Source organism: Anser brachyrhynchus (genome assembly GCF_964034855.1).
Source record: "Anser brachyrhynchus genome assembly, chromosome: 15".
NCBI classification, from domain to species: domain Eukaryota; kingdom Metazoa; phylum Chordata; class Aves; order Anseriformes; family Anatidae; genus Anser; species Anser brachyrhynchus.
The window spans coordinates 16,583,499-16,606,771 of record NC_137733.1 but is presented as its reverse complement, the minus strand read 5'-3'; the positions used below and the strand labels follow the sequence as shown (position 1 = coordinate 16,606,771).

General features: G+C 61.8%; 1 protein-coding gene across 3 annotated transcripts in view; it reads right to left on the bottom strand.

Moving 5' to 3' along the window:
* The window catches only part of NHERF2 (NHERF family PDZ scaffold protein 2), a 34,805-nt gene extending 17,854 nt beyond the window's left edge, over nucleotides 1-16,951 (bottom strand). Inside the window, exons 1-2 of one of the 3 annotated variants that reach the window (XR_013939683.1) lie at nucleotides 15,718-16,951; nucleotides 10,612-10,869 (exon numbers count right to left, since the gene is read on the bottom strand). Coding sequence is in view for 2 of the 3 variants with exons in the window: in XM_080556884.1 (XP_080413010.1) it covers nucleotides 10,612-10,869; nucleotides 15,718-15,927 (468 nt within the window). In the remaining variant the exon portion in view is untranslated. Of the gene's footprint in view, nucleotides 1-10,611; nucleotides 10,870-13,079; nucleotides 13,117-15,717 lie in introns of those variants that run through there. The other 2 variants (XM_080556884.1, XM_080556885.1) reach the window with 2 other exon arrangements.
* Nucleotides 16,952-23,273: the final 6,322 nt, after the last annotated feature.

Below are 23,273 nucleotides of genomic sequence, written 5' to 3'. Positions count from 1 at the left end.
AGGCACCGCTGCCAGCCTTGGTGGCACATCCCGGTTGTGCGCTTGCTTACAGCGAGCTTACAGCCTGTGAGCCCGGGACAGTGGGGTCTCCGGCCATAGCCACCCCCATAAAACCACCAACCACGCGGTATCAGCCTGCCCTTTGGACTCTTCGGCTTCTTGCTGAGGCCAAACCTTGAGCAATCACCAAATCGCTCATTAATGCTGGCCCCCTTAACTGCCTTCATTAATCCCAGCCACCGGCAGGAACCCAGGACCCCAGCCGTACCGGCTTTGTGCTCCCGCTGCAGGGGGGTCGCCAGGTGCCGCCGTGAGGTCCCCGGCCCCACGCCAGCAGCTGCAGCGGGCTCCCACCACCACTGCCCCACGGTGACCAGCTTGGCACCGCGGCTGCTCAGGGGAACCCTCCTGGAGACAGGGGTGCTCCCACGCAACGCACTGGGGAGCCCCAGGGGCTCATTGCAATGGAAGGGTCACCACGTAGGGCAGGCAGTGACCCACGTCCCATGGGGCCAGCACCAGCCTCCTAAAGCCCCCCAGGAGCTGCCTGGAAAGCCTGACTTCCTGAGGCGGGGAGCAGCAACGGGCAGGGCAGTAAATAACCCATGGCCCTGCAGAAAGCGGGCTGATGGCTGAGCTGTGTGACACGGGATGGGAGAGCCCGAGAGCCCCCAGTCCCTGCCCAGAGCCCACACGGCCTCCCCAACCCTGGAGAAGAAGGCAGAGGCGGATCACGGGGACTATTTTAGACTTGCAGAGCCCAACAAAGCACACACAAAGAGGCAGAGACCCCCCCAAGTCATCACAGTGGCCCTCTGGGGCTGTCCCCTCCGCTCTGCCACCGAGCCCACCCCGTGCCCACGCGTGGGGCTGGCAGATGCGAAGGAGCTGGGCAGGACGAGCTGATGGCACGGGCTCACGGTCACACTGCAACGCTGCTGTGTGCCTCCCAGCAGTGCTCCCCGGCACGGGGACACGTCCACACCTCCCCGGCACCGGGACACATCCACACCTCCCCGCCTGGACCCCGCCGGTGAAGCGGGGAGAACAGGCGCTGCTCTGTGAGCCCACCGCGCCGGGGAGCATCGGGGACCGGGGAAGTTCAATAGTTTACTACCAATATTTGTCTTGGCCGGGCAGCAGAGCTTTCGGGAGGAAACGGGGCGGGGGGAGGGCTCCCAACATCCTCTGCATTCCTTATAATGAAAGTAAAGGCAGTGCTGCGGCACCCGTGCCTGGGGTTAACTAAATGTAAGGCCTTTTTTATTTCGAGACCCTGCAATAAAATATCCAGGGGGGCAACTTTCAGCAGGCAGAAGGGAGTGAGGCACCTCACTATTGGCCCTCAATGGGACATGCAAACTACCCCCACCTCCCAAGCCCTGCAACTCAAAGCTTTTACACAAAATCTGCCCTGGGCACACCACCTGGAGCTGATGGCTCCACCGGAGGCTCTCCTTCACATCCATAAACTCAGCCTCTTTCCAAAACGCCAGTGCCAGCCCCATCCCATAACACTGCTGGAAATCACGGGATCGAAGCAGGACCTGGTGCACCGGGGAACAGAGCTACTTCCCACACAGCTGCGGTGCTCAGCTCAAAATCCGCAGATTTTAAACCCAGCTCCCCAAACTGGGACGGCCGCAGATGCCCTTTGCTTGCCGCAGGCTGCAGGAAGCCACACGTTTATCTCCGCCGGGGCGGCCAAACGGCACGGCCGTGCTGGGGCAGATAAGGGCAGCGCTGGCAAAGCCCCACGTAGCGACCAGCGGAGCAGGGCACATGCAAGGGGGGCACAGGGAACCCCCCGATAACCGCTGGAGCCAGCGCAGGGCTGCGGCTGCAGGCACCGATAACCCCAGGGGAGGCGAGCACGCGGCCAGGCGCTCTCAGCACCCCGGTGTTTGCCCCCGTGCCGATGCCAGTCCCCCTTTCTGAAGACCCCCAAACTGCCGCAGGCTGTCCCCACGGGAAGAGCTGAAAAGGAACAGAAAGCCCGAGGCAGCAAGGAAAGCAGCCGCCCCAGGAAGCCCCGGGCTGGCAGAGAGGGGTCTGGGTGCCAGGAAGGCCCAGCAGCCGCTGCAAGGAGCGGCACAAGGCAGTTTTTATTCCTGCTTTTGGGCTGCCCCGAGCACCCCTCAGCACCAGGCGGGTCTCCTGCGTACCCCATCCCTGGGGCAGACCCAGCCCCGATATCAAGGCAAGCCCTGTCCTCATAAACAGCTTCCAGGCAAGAGCGGGGAACTTTTCCAGGCAAAGCAGACCATTCATCCTTCTTAGAACTAATTAGGGCTTGTCTTAATTAAATCCCGCTAACCATGAACAACTGCAGGGCCAGAATTAACTGCTTTACCTGGGATGCCCTCTGGCCGCTCACGCGGGACGGTCAGCCCAGGGCGAGCCAGCGGGTGCTGCAGACAGGGAGCGCTGCCCGTGCTGGGCACAGGGGACAAGGTGGGAGCAGCCTGGGCTTAGCCGAGGTGACCAAAGCCCCACAAACCAGACCCAGCACCCGGGGGATGGCACAGCCACATCCCCGTCCCTGGTGGCCACGGAGCACCTCGGGGCAGGAGGTTAACCTGCAGGGCAGCGAGCAGGGATTAGCCCGCCCGCCGCCTTTTGTGCCGCTCATTTCTTTAAGGGGATTAGTCCCTGTAAATCCATAAGAGGGTTTTAATGACATAACACCGCGGGGGACTCCTCCGGGTCTCTGCAGGCAGCGAGCCTTGCTTAACGGGATTTGCAGCAGGCAGCACTGAAGGTCTGTATCCTGACCCCACCAATTCGCTGCTGCCCCCGCGCCCCGTTCCCTTCATCCGCCCACTCCCAGGTGCTTCCCCACAGGTACGCACAGCCAGGGCTCGAGTGGCAGCAGTACCAGCCACGGGGCAGCACAGGGCACAGCTCAGTGCCGCGTCCCTGCGGAGGGGAAGAGCCCCAAAGCCACTGCTGCAGCACCAGCACCCGTAGGAAGTCACCTTTCCCTTAGGGACAAAGCTACTTTGAGTTTGGCTTTCCTGGAGTCACCGCTGACAGATACCTACATTTACTCATAACAGACTTGTGCAAGGCTTTAGTGGGAAGAGAGATATTTGGCCAAAAAAACGCAGCTCCAAGTCTGGTCATGGTTTAAGCGTACACAGCAGTCGAACCAAAACACTCCGGAGTGCAGGCAAGAGCGGCAATGAAATTAAATTACAATGCGGAACTTGCCAGAAATAATTATGTCTACAAGTTGGGTTTTAATTCCTTATTTATAGAAACCTGTGGACCTGGAGAAGCCCTTTGCTGATTAAGAGTTTAATTTTCTCGCTCATATCCCAGCCTGGAGCCTCCCGAGACCACCGCCTGTAAAACCTCCGTACCTAGAGACGGAGCCAAGGACTGGGAGCCAAACCTGGCTCTCTTCAGACCTTAATTTAGTGTGCCAAGCTCTCCTGTAATGCTGGGCAAGCCGCTCAACCGCTCAGTCTCCCTGCCCAAAGAGCAGGAAAGACGCATATGGAGCAAGGCAACGCCACAGCCATCGCATCTCACTTGTGTGCTATTACAGCTGCAATCAGTGCGGGGATACTGCCTTGCGGATTAAAGAGAGCTCTTTAAAAGCTCGTTTGGAAGCCGCGTGTGCCCGCCCGACAGCTGGAAGCCGCGGCCCCTTCCAGCCCAGGAATGTGCGCCGTGAAGGCGGCGCGCGCACCGCACGCTCGCCCCGTGGGCTCCCACTCCCCGTGAGCACTGCCGTAACCCCGGCACCTCACCCTGCGCCGGAGCTGCCCCACGCCTGCTGCCACCTCCAGTCCCCGGCCACTTTCCAGTCCCCCACACTGGCTCTGCCCAGGGCATCGCCCACGGCAGCACCAGGGCTGGAGCCAAGCGCCTCCAGGCCCAGCCACCTCGCACGGGGCACCAGGCGCAATCCTGGATAGAGACGACTGGAACCATGTGGTTCCCGCATTAATTTGGGTCTCGGGAATAAAGAACACAAAACAAAAGCCACATTGTTTTAAGGTGAGGAAAGCTAAAGCGCTCAACACTTTAGAGCTTTACAGACATAAAAGCATTTTCTTATGAAAACTGATGTTTTTGCACTTGAAAACAAACTCATCGCAAAAACCATCACAAAAAAATTATCAAGTTTGACCCACAGATTTCCAACCCTGTGGCTGAAGCCACCCATGAGCTGCTGCATCCCATCACAGCCGCCCCGCAGGAGCTGCAGCCCAGCCCAGGACCTCGAGCAACGTGCCAGGACGGAGCAAAGTCACGGCGGAGGCGCTGTGCAGCTGCCAGGGCACACGCAGAAGGTCCAGATCCTGCCAGATGATTTTTAATTTATTTGAAAGCATTTAATATTTGTACTATTGAACAGAACCATTAAACGGCTGGTGCGGAGCCCGCAAGGAGCAGGGCTGTTATTAAAGCAAGCTGCTCGAGCGCATCCCTGCGAGCAGAGGGGGGCCAGGGCTGGCTGCAGCAGAGCAAGCTGCAGTTTGAACTGCTCCCATTAACACTAGGGTTTTTTAAAATCATTGAGGGAAAGCTTTTGATTACCCAGGGATGCAGAAAGGAACAGTTCAGCCCCTCCAATGCAGTGAGGTCACATCTCTTGGTGTCAGCAGTGTCATCGCTCTGCAGCCAGGCGATGGGCCGGGATGCAAACACCACCCACCAGGAGGTGGCAGGTCCCCGGGGGGTGACCCCGCTGTCCCCTCACCAGGCCAAGCATCCCTCAGGAGCACGTGGCCCCAGGAACAAAGACCCTTGGCAGGGCGCAGCTCCTCCCGATGCTAATCTGCCTCCCGCTCCCTTCCACTTGCTTTGTGTTTCACTAAAAATATCCCACGGAGGAAGTTTCTGCCACGGGGTGGATGCTCTCCTCCAGGGAGGGGCTTCCTGCACCACCCCACGTGAAAACACCCCCCGGCGAGCTCCTCGCTGGGACCCACGGCCCCGCCGAGCTGCAGGGGGGGCTCCCGCTCGCCCCTTCCCTCGGTCCCACAGCCCAGCTGCAGACCCTGGGTGCTTTGGGTGCTGGGACACAGGCACAGCCCGCAGGAAAGGAAGCATTTGACATCCAAATGCGTGCCCCCAACCCCTCCGTCTGTGAGGGCGCAGGGTGCAGAGCCAGGGCTGGCCCTGCCAAAGTGCAGCACGGAGAGCATCGCGCTGCCGTCTGCACCTTGCGGCGCTGGGGGAGCGCCCCTGGGATGGGAGGAGCAGGATGAGGCTCAGACCCCTGCTGAGAGCTGTGAGCGCTGCGGGATCATCCAAACCTGGGGCTCCAGCAAATCCCACTGCACAGGATGTACTGCAATACCCGCCCAAAACTGACACCAAAACAAATAAAAGAAGTTAACGGACTGCTGGTACACAAGGGGGAGCAGACCTGTAGGCACAGGGCCAGGACTGCCCCTGTCTGCACCAAGGGGATGGGACCAGAGCCCCCCAAACAGCACGGACCCCAAGATGCTGCACAGCCCTGCACCACAGAGAGCTGCAAGAAACGCATCCAGCTCCTGAAAGCCCCTGCAAAGGTACTCTGCAAAAACACAGGTTTCATCCTACTCCTTTTAAGAAAGCCCCAACGTCCAGGACTGTCAGAGAAACAGTCTGAAAGATTGATTATCGGTGCGCGTTTGCCCAATCCCCAATCCCCATACCCAAGTCGCTGCAGCTGCTCCCGTGCCCCGGGTGCTGTCCTCGCACCGAGTCCACCCGGCCCTGCGACACTCGATGCCGGCGAGCCCGGCGCTATCAATAATGCAGCGGGGTCAGCGCCAGCTCGGGGCCGCCGGCTTCCCCGCGGCTCAGCTGCACGCCAGCCTCTGCCTCCCGGACGGGATTAACGTGCTAATCCCAAAAGAAAGCCCGGCTTCAGCTCCTTGGGCTGGGCTCCAGCTGTGACAGAGCCCTTCACCCATCCCGTGCACCCTGGGGTGCTGCCTCCCTGGCTCCTTTGGGGCATTTTCTCTTCTCCAGCAAGGGCAGGGGAAGCTGCGCTCCCATCCCAGACCCTCAGCTGGACACAGCAGAGCAGCACCCCAGCTGCTGTGGGCATCACTGGGCAACAGCTCCAGCGCAGAAAGGGCTTCACAAAGGTTTTTAAGCAAAAAAAACAAGACAAGGTGGATGTATGCCTGCTCGGACAGCCAGGCTGGTGGCGTACGCAGGGCACCCTCCCGGCACTCCCCTTTCCGAGCCGCACTGCTCAGCTCTGGGCGCTCCTGCTGCCAGGCTGCACCCCTGCACCTCGCCGGGCTGGGACTGAGCTGCAGCCTGAAGGGAACCCAAAGAGAAGGAAAGCCACGACTACTGCAGTGTCCACAGAGATGCTGCAGGAAGAGCAGGGAACAGGGCTGGGATGCAGCCACAGCTCCCCGGGTCCACGCTGTAGAGGTTTATCTGAGCCTTGATCCGTGCCTCAGCCCCAAGCAGGGGGAACCAGGGACTCGTCCTGCTGTCCCCTCTGCTCACAGCCAGCCCCAGGACCTGGGGAGCACAGGATGCTGCAGGGAAGTGCTTTAATTTAAAGCACAAATTTATTTATTTTTTTAAATTGCATAATTACTGCAGACATTTCTGCTCATGTTAGGTTTTATTACATCTTTGTGGTTATTCTACAAGCCCTAAATTTTGGGCCTCAACTGAGCTGGCAAAGCTCCCCAAAAACATCTGTCCCGAGTTATTCCTCTTCCAGCGCTCCGGCAGAAAGCTGGCGGCAGGAGATGTTGCAATGCGGAGTTTCATTTGCAACAGAAACAAAAGTTCTTATGCCTGACCCAAACAGCAGGGTAAATATTTACTGCCCCCATGTCAGCGCTGCCCCGCACCTGCGGGTCCCCGAGCCCACGCGCTCGGCCCTGCGCCTCCAGGGCACGGCACGGCCGCCCCCAGGTCCCCGCTGCCGAGCGCAGGACGGGCCCGTGGCACGCACCAGGCTCAGCTCCTGCTCGCTGTCACGAAGGGCCCCCCAGGGGGGTCGCCCATTTTCCTGCTCGCTTTATGGCTTGTGGTTCTTGCCAGGCTCAGGCAGGGGCCAAACAAAACCCGGCCACTGATTCCCCCGCGTTAAAGTTCCCGGCACAGGAAAACAGGCTGCTTGAATCCAGAAGCTGCTAAACAAAATGTGGGCTCATTTTCCAAAAGACGATAAATGACGGTCATCGCAGCCCCTTCGCATCCCCAGCCCCCAAATCGTGCTTTGGTGTGACCAGAACAACAACAGGGGAACTGCATCACCCCAAACGCCTCTCCAGGGCCTTGTTCTTGTTTCTCCTGCAAACACAGCTGGAGGCAGCGAGTCCCAACAGGAGCAAACCCCCAGGGACGCCGCTAACGAGCACATCGGACCTGCACGGCTGTAACGGGGACCCAGGCTCCGCCGGGCAGTGTCCCCCTGGGAGCAGCAGGGCGAGCCGAGCCACGGGCAGCCCCAGCCCCCAGCTGCCCGTGCCCCACAGCACAGCAGCAGCCTGAGCATTTCACACCACTGCCAACTGCGCCGTCCCAAAGGCACCTTGGCAATAAAAGCAGCTCACAGAGGAACGCAGCACCCGACGCACCTGAACAGCCTGAGCGGAGCCGGGACCTGCACCGCCCTCCACCACAGCGCGCCCACCGCCTCCAAAACCCCACGAGCCCTGGGAACTGGGGGACACGGGGACAAGGAAGCCCAGGGACAAGGAAGCAGCACCAGCATGGCACGTTCATGGGGCTCAGCCCTTCTGTCAGCACCGCTGAGCCTGGGTCCCACCTCACCTCCCCGCAGGAGGCATTGGTGTGGCCAGCTTTGTTTGCCTGCAGGGCAAATTGCATTGCAGATTCAAGGCAGGGATTTTAAAGACAAGACTTTCAGAATATTTGGGTACTCAGAGGTGTCCCCTCAAGCATGGGGGACACAAACTGAGCTCAGAGCAGGAGGATGGGGCCACGCGGACCCTGCTCCCAGAGCCACAAGTGCCCTGGTGCCGGGGACAGCACCGCTCCGATGGGCGCACGCTGCTGGCAGCCAGCCCTGCTCTCAGGGCAGGCAGCCTGATTTTAAATACATGCTGAATTATTCATCGTGCTACAGTGCTTGCTGGAGGCACAGGGTCCTGGACACCGGGTCGCTGCTGGGGCGTGCGTTAACCTCCCTGCCCAGAGCCACCGCCACTTCTCGCTCAGAAGTGGAAGGCAGCAGCAGGGGGAGGCTGCCAGGGCTCTGCCCACTGCATCGCCTCCCCACTGCCCACAGCTCGGGCACCCCGAGCTGCCAGATTTCCCTCCTCTTTCTTTCAGCTGCTCCTTGCTTTAGGCTGCACCGAACAACCTGGCTTCACATAAAGCACAGCTGCAGCCTTTACATGAACAAAGGCCGCCAGTGCAGCCCCATCCTGCCCCAAGCATCAGCCCCGGTCCCCACAGCGGCAGGTGGAAGCCCTGAGTCTGCAGGAGGAGCAGAGCTGCCATCTCTCCTCCTTCCCTGAACACCTCCAGGGAAGGACACAAAAGCACCAGACGAAGCCCAGCTTGCCCTGGTGCTGCTGAGCCCAGCACCTGGCCCCTGCCAGATCTGGTTTAGGGGAGTCCCTAATGGGACCCCAGCTGCCATGGCCCCACAGCAGGGCCAACAGCCCGTCCCAAAGCCAGCACCGGAGGGCTGAGTGCTGCAGGACACAGGGTGCAGCCATCACTGCCCTGGGCTCCAGCTGCTTTGGGACCCAGCAGGATGCCCACACCGCCCAGACCATGCTCCTGGGCAGCTCTGCCTTGAAGCAAGGACCCCAAGGCCCAGGAGCCAGGTCCTGCAGCTCCAGCCACCCGCAGCCCCGGCGCAGAAGTGACCTTGGGCAGGAGAGCCTGCAGCACGCAGCTCTTCAAAGCAATGCCGCAGGAGCGAAACAAACGCAGAGCTGCTGCAAGCACCCGACGGGCTCAGAACCACTCGGCAGCCCCGCAAACAGCCCCCATCCCCATGGGTGGGCATCAGCCCCAGGACGGCCACCACTGCTGGGGCACCCCAGCGATGGCCTTGCCCCAGAGCAGCCCCGTCCCGAGCTCCCCCCACAGCCCCACATGGCAAAGCCGCTGCGGGTCCCTTTGTCCAGCTGGGGCACTGCATCTGCTGGATGCCAGCGCTGGCACCACCGGCCCCAAAGGCAGCCCCACGCTGTGCGCTCCCCCGGGCCAAGTCCCACAGGTGCCCCCCCTCGCACCCCAGCCCTCTCGGCTCTCCCTGTCCCACCCTCTCCTTGGAGGGAGCTGAAACCCAAAGGCCGGAAAGGACCGGCCCGTTCCCCGCGCCCGACTTCCCGTCAGCACAAACTGCTGGATTTCACCCAGCAAAAGAAACAGAGACAGGATAGGAAACCCCCCAGCCCGGGAAGCCGTGCCCGGCCGCTCCCACCGCGACCCCGCTCCCCCCAGGCCCCATCCCCTCCCTCTGGCTGTCCCGGGGGAGCACAAGCCCCCATGGCGCTGACCTCCATCCTCACCCAGAGCTTCAAACAGCCTCACATCACGCAGCCTCCAGCCCGTCCTCCCCAGGAAGGGCGGCCCCCCCCAGGACAGGCACACCCCTGCGGGATGCAGGCAGCCCCGGAGGGAAGGGCTGCAGGCAAGACCCCCCCACACCCACATCGCTGTGCCGCCTGCCCCACGCCGGCATCACGTCTCACTTCCACGCGGGGGATTTCCTCAGCTGGGGGGCTCCTGAGGACGTGAAGCTGCTGAAGCTGAATTGGGGAGCGGGGATAGCCTTGCCCCAAAGTCCCCCCCAGCCCAGCCAGGGGCACAAGCCCCAGCTGGTGGCAGGACGCTTGCACAGCCCCAGCTGCAGGTTTCACCCCTGGGTGACTCGGGTGGGTGCGGGATGGGGACAGCCAGCTGCACGGCGGTGGCGGTAATGTCTCGGTCCCACGCTGCTCCTGCCACGCTCGCACCCTGAGCGAGGAGGGTGCTGGGCCGAGCACGCTGCCTATCTGCGAGTGCAAGGCAGCGCCGTCACCGCCAGCCCAGCCCCAGCGGGGAGCCAGCCATGGAAACTGGACATCTTCCACCTCAAATTCTTTCCTTTTTGGAAAGGAGTTTACCAATAAAAGGCACTTACTGCAGAATCACAGCCCAGACCCAGGCCACTTGAAAAAGAGCTAATTTCCTTCCTATTTAAGCAAAAAGCTGAGAACACATTCGACCAGATGTTCCCTCCCTCCTAGAAATAACGGAGGGGAAAGGGGCTGATTCACCAAGGGCAGCTCCACCAAGCCCCCGGTCTGTGCTGCCTGTCCCTGTGGGCCGGGGACACAGACCTCAGCCAGGCCCCATGGGACACTCGTCCCTAGGGCTGGGTGACCCCCCCGGTCCCCCTGCAGCCCCTGTGACCCTCTGGGAGCGCAGGGAGGGAGAGGCCAGCACAGCACCCACCACCCGATGCTGCTTCGAGCAGAGCGGATGAGGCCACGGGGCAGCTCACCCACAGCCCCAGGACACACCAGGACACACACCAGGGTCCCCAGACCCAACAGCCACATCCAGAAGGTTTTTCTCACGGGAAGCAAACCGTGCTCGGAGAGGGAGGTGCTCCCAGGGCGGCCGCATCCTGCCGCCCAGCACCACCAGCTCTGCGCTCACCTTCCTGCTGCCGTGCGAGGAGAAGCTGTGCGAGTGCCGCTGGAGGCTGCCCCCACTCAGGTCCAGCTGCGGCTTCCAGACCTCCCCGTTGTCGCTGCCCACCGACTTGGTGGGCGAGACGCCGGAGCCCAGCAGGACCCCGCTGTGCACCATCTCCTCCGTGCACGTCAGGCGCAGGCTGCACAGGTACTCGTCCGTCTCCTTGTCCACCACGAGCAAGCGAGTCTCCGTCTCCACGGCTTTGATGCGCTGCACGACCTGCGGAGGAGGGAGGGAAACCAGTGAGCAGAAAGCCCGGGACACCCCAGCCGGGGCAGGAGCTGCACCCAAGGACCCTCAGCCTTGCAGCTTGGACCCCCAGTCCTTGAAGCCCCTTGAAGCAGCTTCGGCCTTGCTACCACCTCCGCTGGTGATGGGGAGAGGGGCAGGTCTTTGGGGGGGGGGCCCAGGATGGCACATCTGCTGCCTGCAGCCCCAGGTGACAACAGTGACAATTCCTTCCAGCCCAACCCAAGGGACAAATCTGCCCGGGGCAGCTGCACGCACATCGCCTGGCATCACCCCTCTGCCCAGAGGCCATCACACTGCACGCCGAGCGTCACAGGTCCTGCTGCCTGGCTTTGTCCCTTGGGTCCTGCTGCCTGGCTTTGTCCCTCGGAGGGGGAGCACGATCTGCCCCACTACACAACCCGCCCCGCACGCCCCCCATCCCTTTATCTGGGGCTTCCTTCTCTCCCCAAACCCAGGGGCACAGCGGAGAGCCAGGGCACCCAAGGAGGCCCCGCGAACCAGCGCACACACGCAGTGCCCCAGCTGCTCTGCGAGGCTCTCCCCTCCCCAGGAGGATTTACAAAAGAAACAATCTGATCTGCATTCATCCTCTCCTGCGCTACCGGACAGAGGAGATAAGAGAAACCAGCACCAGGAGCTGGGCCCGTCCCTGCTGGTATCCAGCTCCAGGCCCCGCTGAATAGGGGCCATTGTCCTCACACAGCCTCGCTTTTTTACATTTTTTTGTGACTGCAGCTCCTCTGAAAGGAGCTGGCGGTGTCAGCCCAGCGGGGAGGAAGGGGAGAGCCGGGCAGCTCGCACGTGGGAAAGTGGAGAGCTGCGCTCAGCAGCCCCGGAGGAGCCGGGCCTGGCACGTGAGGGGCACAACACAACGGGGTGGGAACGGGGCAAAGCGAGGACATGTGCACGGGGCAGAGACAGCCTCTGGGACTCCCTGCCAGCAGGCTCAGAGGACGGGCTCTGATGGGGCAAACACCTCCTCCTCCCTGCACGGCCTTCATCCCAGGGATGAGGATGGGTCCTGATGCTGCTCAGCAGCCGTCCCCAGCTGCAGGGGGCCGCTGGCTACCGCTCACTGCCCCGCAGACCCACACCGCCCCAGGCGTGCTGGGAAAGCCCCGAAGCAGTGCAGGCTTCCTTACAGCGCTCCTGCTCTGATCTAGGTCATGCCGGCCAGACACGCTGCAACCGCCAAGGTTAGAAGTGACAAATGAGCCTAATGTGCAATTAGCTAGCATTTATTTACTCCCCTGCAAGCTCCATTCAAGGTCAACAGACCCGGTATCTGCAAATGAAAAAAAAACAACCAAGAGGAAATTTATAGACTGCAGACAGGGCTGCCTGTCCTCAACAAACCAATCCACCGAGCGCTGAAGCCCTCCAGCCCTGCGCCAGGCGGCAGCTTGCCCAGGGCTCCCATCCATAACCAGCCTGAAGGGTGCTTCTCCGCCGAGCCCCAGAAAATCCATCTGCTCCTTTTCACATCTATTTATAAGCGACATCAGGCGACGCTGCTGACACCGGCAAGGCAGCGCCTGAGCGAAGCCACTTCTCCAGAAGGGGATCTGGGAGCAGGCAGCCAGCACGCTGTGGCAGGAGAGGCAGCACCACGGAGCTGCCACCAGCGTGGGAGCGGGGCCGGTCCCTGCAAGCACCACGTGCAGGGGAACTGCAGGTGCCAGCGCACGTTCCTCAAAGCTGCTGCACAGAGCAAAGCGTTCTCCTTTTTGGAAAGCCCCAGCGCTGCTGCTGGAGCTCAAGCACTGCACAAGCTGCACCACGCTCAGCTGCAGTCAGCACTGGGGGGCTCACAACACAAGACCCCCCCCCAACGAGCTCCCAGATCCTCCCAAACCAACTGCAGCCTCATGACAGCAGAAGAGAGACAGCAGAAGCACCCTGAGACACTGCAGGTGCCACAACACGCTGGCTATGGCACAGTGGCCCAGCTGCCCCCCAGCTCCACACGGGCACAGCAGCAGTGGAACAAGCATCCTCCTGACCCCGCTCTGGCACTGCCACAAGTGCTGAGGGCTGTGCTGGGACACCGAGCAGGCACAGATCCCCCCTCCCTGCCAGAAGGTCTTGCCGTGACAAGCCACCTGAGCAGCGAGGTGCTTTGGAGATGGAGCAGAGGGGCTGAGAGCAGCAACCAGGTGCAGAGCCCAGTAACCTACCCGCCTCCGAGCCATAGCCGCCACCTCACTCGCAGCTTTTCTGAAGGCAACTCAGCCTCCCTGACACATCCGGACCTTCCCAGCGCTGCTCCCAGCCCCACATCCTCCGCGACTCCACCCAGACCGGCTCCCACCCCGGCTGCACCAGCACCAGCCTGGCAGAGCCCGCTGGGCCCGTGCACTCCAAGCAAACCCCAGCTGCCCGGGAAGGAGACCTGAGGAGCTGCCGGGATGGCACAGTTCCCCCCTCCTGCTCTGGATGTGATGCCTCCACCCTCACACAGCTCTGGCATCCCCAGGGGGGACCTGGAGGCTTTCCTGCACCGCCTTTTAACAGCACCACTTGGTTGCCTTTGCACTTGCCCCACTGGTACAGACACTTGTAGAAGAAGGGTTCCCATCCGAGACCTCCCCACGTACAGAGACCACCACGGCACGAGCTCCCCATGGAGCCCCGTGACCGGGCGCAGGGGCTGCTCCTGGCCACCAGCAGCACGGCTCCACCAGGAGCCCTTTGCTCCCACCAGCTGCCGGACACACACATCTCGCACACAGCCCCCAGCTCTGCCTGCCCTGGGACGTTTGCCGTGCCATGCAATCAAAGCACAGCTTCTCCACGAGGCAGGGCTGACCCACGGCAGGCAGAGGCAGGCTGCCCAGAGCAGCTCCCCGCTGGGGCTACAGGGCTCCAGACCAGCAGTACCCAGTCGCGCACCCCGTACTCAGCACCCACTGGGTTTGGGCACTGCCTGAAGGCAGCACCCCGCTGCTCTGCCCACCCACCGGGAGGAGACAAGCGAGCAGCCAGGACGCAGTTCTCATCCCAGATGGGAACAGGACGCCCTGAGAACACGTCCTGCCTTCGCTCCTTGGGGAAGGCCGTGGAAGCAGAGCACAGACGCAAATATCATCAACTTCAGCCTGAAACATAGTTGCACCAAACAGCAAGGCCTTGCGTGCACCCGGCTCTGTCCTGCCACAGCTTCAGATGCATGTGGAGAAGCACTGCTCATCCATGGACAGGGACTGTAACAGCACAAAGACGGGAGGCCACGGCGAGCCCGGCTGCTCTCTGCCATCCACAGGAGCCAACACCCAACCACCACATCATCACCCATCCCAACACGTCAGTGCTGGGCATTTTGTTGGGGAAAGACTTCTCCCCAGCTAGGTTTTGAGGGAAGACAAAGGGCAATCCCAGGGCAGGGCTGCTCCTGCCCGCATGCTCAGGCGCTGATGACACCACAGTGGGAGCACTTCGGGACAGCCTGGGTGGGATGCTCCATCCATACTCCATCCCATCCCACAGCAGGCTCAATCCTGCCTCTGCCAGCTGGAAATGGAAGAAGGAAAGTCTCTCCCATTTCACTTTACCTACAAGACCCCCCACACGTTTCAGAGACATGTGCCGCTGTCTTGGCGCTGCTATCACTCACTCCCCAGCATCCGATTTTCAGCGGGGAGCTCTGCTGGCTTCCAGTGGGGGCGAGCAGCCCAGCTCTCTGCCCAGCTAGATCAAAGACATGGATCCTCCTTCAGCCACATTCAAGACAAACATCAACTTTTACACAGCTGGCTGAGATCATCAAAACAAGCTAAATTAACATGAGAGCCCCCCCAGGCCCACAGTGAAGAGCCCACAGGGCTTTCCTGGAGTCACCTAGACTGGCCACGATGCCCCGGAGGGCCTTGCCCTGAACACACCAACATCCGTGCCAGCAGGGGAAACCCACACACCCCCAAGACACCACCGGGGCTGCAGCCTGCACCAGCCACGTCCCTGCTTGGCCCCGATAAAGCACTGGCAGCGGGTGCCAGGCGCGTGCTTTAAGTTACTACAACGCTACGCCCCACGGAGCCCTGCGGGCCACGAGGCAGATGGGCACGCTGGGTGCTGTGCCCCCGCAAGGGACAGCGGCTCCAGCCAGCCTGGAGCAGCCCCAAGCTCGCCGCCTGTTTTCTGGACAGGGCTGTTTTAACAAACACGAGTTTTGATTTTATAAACAGAAAAGGACAAGGCCTGAAGCAGGCAGCTTCTGCAGCGGAGCTGGGAAGCAGCTCGCTTGGATCCCCCCCCAGCTGCGGCCACGGCCTCACAGCAGATATTATTCCCCCACCAGCCCTATCTCACCTAAGCCAGCCAAACTGCGGAACGCCTGCGGAGCTTTATCGGTAGATTTTGAGGCGTCCTCATCCGCTCCGCGCTGCAGAAGGAGCTTGCCCAAAGTGGCCGAGGGAACGCGGAGCAGAGCCGGAAACACAGCCCGGCTCCCCCGGCTGCTTTTCGCCAGGGATTGCATAACGCGGCAGTGCCCGGCCGTGCCCCAGCACCTTCGCCTTCACCCCCTCGCCCACCCGGCGGGCCGGGGGCACCCCGACCCCAGCCCCGCACGGCAGGGGCACGGCCCGGACCCCCGGCTGCTCCGGGGGGGGCGAGGGGCTGCGTCCCCCCAGCGGATCTGGCCCGGCGCCGGGGGGCACCCAGCGCGCCCCAGCCCCCCGGGACCCTCCCTTGGGGACATTTGGGGAGCACCCCCCCCATCCTCCCGGCCCGGCCCGCTCGGGGAGGCCAGCACGGGGGTGGGTGCCGGGCCTGGGGGGGAGGAAGGGGGGGCTGCGGGGGTTCCCCTGCCCGGACCTGGTGGTGGGTCTCCTGCTCCACGTTGAGCCCGTTCACCTCCACGACGCGGTCCCCGGCGCGCAGCCCCGCCGCCTCGGCGGGGGAGCCGGGCTCCACTTTGCGGATGAACTGCCCGCTCTTGCCCTTCTCGCCGTGCAGGTGGAAGCCGTAGCCGTTCTCCCCTTTCAGCATGTGGCACAGCCGCGGCTTCAGCTGGTCCTTGGCCATGGCCGGGGCCGGCGGAGCGGAGCGCGGAGCGGAGCGGGGCGGGGGCGGCCGCGGGGCCCTTTTTATGCGCGGCGCGGGGCGGGCGCGGGGCGGCGGGGAGCGGAGGGGCGGGACGGGGCCGGCAGCGGGGCCGGGGCCGGCTCGGGGGCTGGGGTTTGGGCTGGGATTGGGGCTGGGATTGGGGCCGGGGCCGGGGCGCTGCGCAGCGCGGCCATGCTGCGCGCTGCCCGCGGCGCCGGGAGCGAGGCGGGCGGGGAGGGGACGGCGGCGGGGACGGGGACGGGGACGGGGACGGGCGGGGAGAGGCGGAGCCGGAGCTGGGGACGGGGATGGGGACGGGGACGGGGACGGAGCGGGCGGAGCCGGGAACGGAGCTGGACGGAACCGATGGAGCCTCCCGGGGCCGATGGAGAGGGGGCGCGCGGAGCAGGGATGCCTGGGGCGCGCGGAGCGGAGCCGCCCGGGGCTGCTGGGGGCTGAGCGGGACCCCCCGGGGCTGAGCGGGACCCCCGGGGCTGAGCGGGACCCCCGGGGCTGAGCGGAACCCCCCGGGGCTGCTGGGGGCTGAGCGGGACCCCCCGGGGCTGAGCGGGACCCCCGGGGCTGAGCGGGACCCCCGGGGCTGCTGGGGGCTGACCGGGACCCCCCGGGGCTCTGCTCCGGCCCCCGTTGCCCCCCCCCCCCCCCCGGCGCAGCACAGAGCCCCCGGGCTGCAGGGAGCGGGACCCCCGAGGGGCCAGGGCCGGAGCCCCGCAGCCCAGCCCGGCCCCGCAGCCGGCCCCCTGCTGCCCTCCAGCCCCGCGAGGAGCACCCCGACACGGGAGGGAAGCTGGGGCTGAGCCCCTGAGCCCGAGCTGCTGGGGGAGCTGGGTGCTGAGCGGGCTGGGTGCAGCCCGGCCGCTCTGCCCACCCTGCCACGGCCTGTGACCGTGGGGAGATGCAGAGCTCTTCGGGGGCCTCTGATCCGGCCAGTCTGGCACATGCGGAGCTGCCGGCCTGATGCGGGCATCCCTTCATGTGAAGGAGCTCGGAAATGGGGTGCTCAGTTTCATGCTGAGGACCAACCCTGGGGCCAGCTGCCGCAGGCTTGTCCTTCCCACGTCCCTTCCGCCTCCATTTCTGCAGGACACCAAGTCCTCCCCAATGATCTCCCCAGCTTGGTACACATGTAGCTTCTGACAAATGTTTTGTGTCCCCCAAATGCCAGGCCACAGGGATGGGGGTCATGAGTTTGCAGGCCTGCAGCTCCGGGCCGTGCCCTGTGAGCAGCGTTCCTGGCAGGAGAGGCTCTTGCTGCAGCCCCCGTGCCCAGCTGAGCGGCCATCCAGGTCCCACTGTGGAACACACTTGCGCTGGTGGAACACGGAGGTCCCCATCTTTGCCCCTTTGCATCCCTGATCTTCATTTCCTTGAAATCTTTTGCAAGGAGGAAATGACCCAGATTAGTTGTCCCAGAGCTGGTGCTGCCGTGTCATGTTCCCAGCTCGCAGGTTTTCTAGCTCTCCTCCGTGGCATTTCTCCCGCCCCAACTGCTTTCCTAGCAGATTTTTATAGAGCTGAAGCAAACGCAGTGGCCAGCCTGAGGTGGTAAATACAAATCTCCAGCGGTGAATACTGAGTTGCTTTTAATTTGCAGTCTGCTTAAAATAAAATAAAATGAAATAAAGACTTCCACTGAAGTTCTGCATGAAACCGCTTTTCAACTGGAAGGTGTTGGAACCAAAAAGATGCTTGCTGACGTGTCTTCACTGCTATCCTGGAAAAAAGGCATTGCTGTTCTCTCCGGGACTTCCCACCCCCGTTTCCTACAGGCAGCGTGGGCAGCGGGGTGGTGCACACAGGAGGGGCGGCTGGCGCTGGGCACAGCCCCCCGGGACCCCCGGTGGCAGCACGGCCCCCCGGGAGCTCTGGGAGCCGTGGCCGAGGTCGCGGTGCCAGCCCCGCGCCGCCAGGTTTGCTCCCTGCAGCGCCGCAGAAGCGCCGAGCCCTGCGCAAAGCCTGCGGTGACATGAGAGGAGGCCGGCGAGTCGGGGAATTCGGAGACCATTTTATTTGCTGTATAACATAACTGCTCCCCTGAGCCTCTTTGTGGAGTCCTGAAGCTTTTTTTTTATCAGGCTAGAGGAGTGCGAATAATTGATTTTTCCACTCAGTGGCCAAACCAAAAAACTGGAGGGAGGGGGAGAGGCGAAGGAATCGTTTCAAGTTTATTTGAACAAAAAAGTTATTCTTTTTATTCAGTGCAATAAAAGCACAAGTGAGAAAATCTTTTGGGTGGTCAGACAGAACATTTTAACCCTTTGGGGCATTTTTTTTAAAGTGTTGGTGACTTGTAAAGTAAAAAGGGGGGAAATATCATTTCAAAGAGGTGAAAATGGAATGTTTGCACTTTCCCAAAATGTTTATTTTTTAACTTAAATATTTTCTAAAGTACAACGTGAATTTGTTGACATTTTTCAGACTCATCATCCCCAAAAGGCATCCAGCTTCATGTAAAGCAGTTGGAAAGAACTTGAAACTACGTTGTTTCAACTACATTGAAACTACAAGCGTGCACCCTTGCACAGTACAAACCCCTTCAACGTGAGCTTGCTGCTTCCCAAGCCACAGCCGCCCATTTGTGGCCCACCACGGCCAAAAAAGAGGAGGAGAGACCGTGGGGGGGTTCCCGCACCTTCTGGTATGACAGAGCCGTGATTAGACTCAGCAGACACTGCACAGATGATTTTCCCTTCCACTTACCTCTCTGTGTGTTGATTCATGCAAACGGCTACGTCCTAATTGGGCTCACCTGAACGCTGGGGAAGTTTTCGGGACCCGTGTGCTAATTGAGCTGGGAGGGTTTGAGGCTCTTGATTTGACATCTGCCTGTAATTCACCCGCCGCGCTGCGCGAAGCGGTGTCACGGAATTACACCTGTGTGCCATCTCTGTTTGCTTTCGGGCCGGCAGCGTTGCGTAACCGACACAAAACGCACACACGCGCGCTCCGAGAAGTTTCACAACGGCAGAAATGCGGGCGGACGGGCAGGCTCCCCGCGCTGGAGGAGCGGCGGATCTCTAAGGCTCATAGCTTAGGGTCTGCCTGATTCAGAAATCGGCAACGACTCGGCTGCTCGACCCGAGCCTGCTCCCACCGGCTCGCTTTGAGCTGGTGGAAGGGCAGTAGGACGGGAGGCGGAGGGCGGTTTGCCAGGGCTGGTGACGGAGCCGCTGGGCCGTGTACTTCCAAAGAAAGTTTTGCACGTGCCTTTGGGCCATCTTCCACCCGAGAGGCATTTCTGGCCCGACCAGCGGGGTGTTTTCAAGCTGCCACGACACCGGCGCTCCCTTCGCCTCCTCTGCACGCAGCGTTCGTCAGACACCGGTCCCACCTCAGCTGTGGGAGCAGGCAGCTGCTGACGGGGCAATGCTCTTCCTCCCACGCAGCCTCTTCCTCCTCCCTGCCAGCGCCCTCCGACCAGAGCTGGCAGTGGTGCCTGCTGGTCCCGCACCGGCAGCTGCGGAGGGCCGTTGCCACTCGTGCAACTATCCCTGAGCGCTAAGAACCGAAGTCCCAGCCTTTGCCAGGCGTCCCTGGCACGGACACGGTGACAGCCTGAGCTGCCTTCCCCCCTCAGTTTGCCGTAGCTCCGTGCGGGGTGGCCGTGCCCGGTGGTCCCGGCGGGGCTCTCACGGAGCAGAGAAAGGCCGGCGGTGTGTTTGTGCTGCGGGAGGTACCCCGGGAGCGAGGGGAGGGCTTGTGCAACGCGCCGCCTCGCTTTCTCTAGGCCTCCGTGTGTGGCACTATTGAGCTGTAAACATTTTGCAGGTGAGGTTTGTAGGGATAGGAGAATTAATCATCGGGAGGATTAATAACACGCTTTGTGGGTTGCAAAAGTCCGGGCAGCTCAGCTGTGCTCCCGGGAGCTGGGGGTGCCTGCTTCACGGGCTGGCAGATAGGAATCTGCCCGAGCCCGTCGTTATTTGCAACCAGATAACAGGGCTGTAGGTGTTGCGCCAGACAGAGACCGACTGCACCTGGCATTGTGCAGGGACGTGGCTGGTGACAGCCCGTCCCCGTCCGAGGAATACCTGTGTGTGTGTGCTGTGTAACACAGAAAGTACCAACCACCACCCCGGGAAGACATCTGTCACTCTCCCCACGTGTTTGTCCCTATCATTCCAGCACACTAAAAAGGAAAATCGGGTGCTGACATTTCCAGCCAGGGCCATGAATTCCCACAGGCGGGTCCCAGACCCTCACCCAAGGCTGCACGCTCCCAGGGCTGCCCTGCCCCGGGCACACCGGGAGCAGTGGGATTCAGCGAGCCCGTCGGGATGCCCGGTGCCTCTCCCAGATGCTAGCAATTACCACCCTGCTCAATTCAGTCCAGCACCAGAGACAACAGGCTCTGCTAGCAAGTAATTAGCCCTGTTCGTTTTATTAAATAGCCAGGGCAGCACGCTAATTGCATGCTTTGCTTCAGGCTCAGTAAATCGGAACTGAAAGTGGATGTAAGAGAGAGCAGCACCGAGCCCTCCAGAGGGCTCTGGAGCACCCATCCCTGGGTGCACCCATCCCCAGAGCACCCACCCCGGGCGAGGCTGGTGGCGGCGCAGCGCAGGTGCCCACGTCTGCGGAAATAGCAGCGTGGCAGGGGGGAACTCCCCAGGCAGGAATGCACCCGCAAGGTCACTGCCAGGCCCGGCCAGGCCGGCAGTGCTGCTGCTGGATGAGAAAGTCGCCGTTCAGCCACACCGTGGATGGGCATGGGGCCGGCACGGTGCTCCCCAGCCCTCAGGATGGGAGCATGGGGGTCCTGCCCCTGGTGTTTCCCCTTTGGGCTCCCGGGATCAGCCCCAGGCTGCTCCAGCTCAGCGAGGGAGATCTCTGCCTGCGTCTCGGAGCTGCTGTTGCCTTATCAGCCCTCCCAACAACTTTGAAATAGGCCAAGCCGAAAGCACAGAGATAGCGTTATCTCCCTGCTCTCTGCATCTCCTCGCCCTTATCTCCAGCCTTTCAATTCCCCAAAGCGGCGTCGGCATGAGGCTGTGGACAGCCTGCGGGCTGGGAACGCGCCTGCTGCAGACCCGGCACAGCCCGGCACAGCCCGGCACATCCTGGCACATCCCAGTACAGCCGGGCACGGCACAGCATCAGGTCCCCAGGGACCTCCGGGGCCATCTCCCGCACCACCGGGGCTACCAGCCCTGCCGAGGGCTCGCCGTCCCAGCCCATCGCCGCCCCGAGCAGGAGCTGCCCTGACACAGCAGGGCTCAGCCCTGGCCTGGCAGGGTGAGGAGCAGCTCCTGGGCAGCTCCATTGGGGAGGAAATTCCTCGGGGAGTTTTCTTCCTCCCGGAGCGCTCAGGGCCCCGCAGCCATTGTGTGCACAGCCCCAAGCAGGAGCCCGAGTCGGCTCCTCCGGGGCTGCGGTTCCTGACCCAGACCTGAGCAGCCACGGCCCGGCCCCACGTGCCCGCGGCCTGGTGGATGCCGCTGGCCTCCTGGGAGAGGCCGGGAGCCAGGAAGGAAGCGGAGCCGCCCCGGGCTCGGGCCAGGAGGGGTGGGACATCTTCCTGCGTGCTGCAGCCCCCAGGATTCGCCCATCACTTGGGCTGGAATAAAAGGCACCCACTGGCACGACGGGCGGGTGACGGAGCACCCCGTCTGGGAAAGCCTCACTGTGTCAGCCGGCCCCCGTTTTGGGCCTGCAGAGCTCCCACATCGCAGGGATAGATCTGTACGGGGGCCGGAGCCAGGCCCAGGCTCCCCGGGCCCTGCATGGGGACCCGGAGCTCCAGAGCTCCTCCGCGTGCCACCCCAATCCCCACGCAGAGCCGCGGGTCAGCCTCAGCCCCAAGCTCCCAGCCCCCCGGTTTTGGCAGGGGCTATGCAGGCAGAAGGGCACCCATGGGAGCTGCCCCCTCCAGGGCTGCTCTGGGATGGGGACGTGGTTCAGAGCCCCTGCCCTGCTCCCAGCTCTCCTGTCCCACAGCATCGGCATGGCCACAAGATGGCATGGCAAAGCCATCCGGTGCCACCCCGTTCCCCCCACAAGCAGCCTCCCCCAAAAAACCCTGGTGCTGTATTTTGTCTCAGGGTCCCCCCGGTCCAGGCACACAGACCCCGGAGCATCTGCATGGCCGTGGGCAGGATGGAGGCAAAGCTCTCCTGGGACTTGTCTTTAAGATGGGATTGGATTAATGCTTGTCAGAGAGGGGTAATTAAATGCCTTTGTAAGGTTTCTTCCTGTTTACTGGGATCGTTGACCCAAGGGAATGCTCAGATGTCTCCAGAGAGCTGAGAGCACAAGGGAAATTACTTTGCCCCAGCAAAGTTTTCCCTTTGGGGAATCAGCTCGTGCTCCTCCGCAGCAGCAGGAAGGAATATTTTACAAGGTAAAAGGGCTTGTGGTTAACTGAGCATCTGCTGGTTTTGCCCCAATATCGACACACACGAGTGCTTCTTTCCTACGCACGGGGGTGGGAGCACACTCAAGTCGTGTCCCTCGTCACATCGCCCTTCGTCGCCCTCTCCGTGCTCCCCCCTGTGCGATGCTGACCTTTACGTTTCCCACCTCATTTTGCCACTTACCTCCATCGAGAACAGCAAACCGCCTCTGCGGCCACTCCAGAGGCTGATTGGCACTGCAGCAGCCCTGGCCCTGCTCAAGTGCAACAGCCTAATGGGTTAGGGGCAATTATCTGCCATTTGTGCCATCCGCGTACCGTGCTGCGCTAATGAGGAGCAGGAATCTGTCAAACTTGGAAACCGTGGGGGAAACAGAGAGGGGACACGGAGGGGAAACCGATCCTTCACGTGCAAAACGCTGAAATGCCCCCTGGCAGGCACCAGCGGGGATTCTCCCTTCCGATGGGAAGCAGGCGGCAGGCAGCCCCGCTGTCCCCGCGCTGTGATCCCACCACAGCAGCCGGACCCCCCAAAATCCAGATCGCACCCATCCCAGCACGTGTGTTACTGCCTCGCCCCCGCTGGCCCAGCGCCCACACCCTGTTTTAGCGGGGAACAGCTTTTCTCTTTCATCAGCAGAGATGAATTCACAATTAAGCTCTAAACAGAGAAACAAGCAACCAGAGCAGCGAGCACTTGCAGAGCTTTCGTTCAGCAGGGTCCAGGAAAGATTTCAAACTTGGTCATCTTAGCTGAGAACCCCCCGGCAGTAACTCCCCGATGGGCACTAAAGGAGCTTCACTGTACGGCTGCAGAAGAAACTCTGTCAAGGAGTTAAATCACATCAGAAAAACCTGGGAGTGACCGGAACACCAAAGTGTCTGAGCCCTGTCTGAGCAATGCCAGCTTCTGCTAAAAAATAAATAAATAAATAAATCAAATAAAAATAAA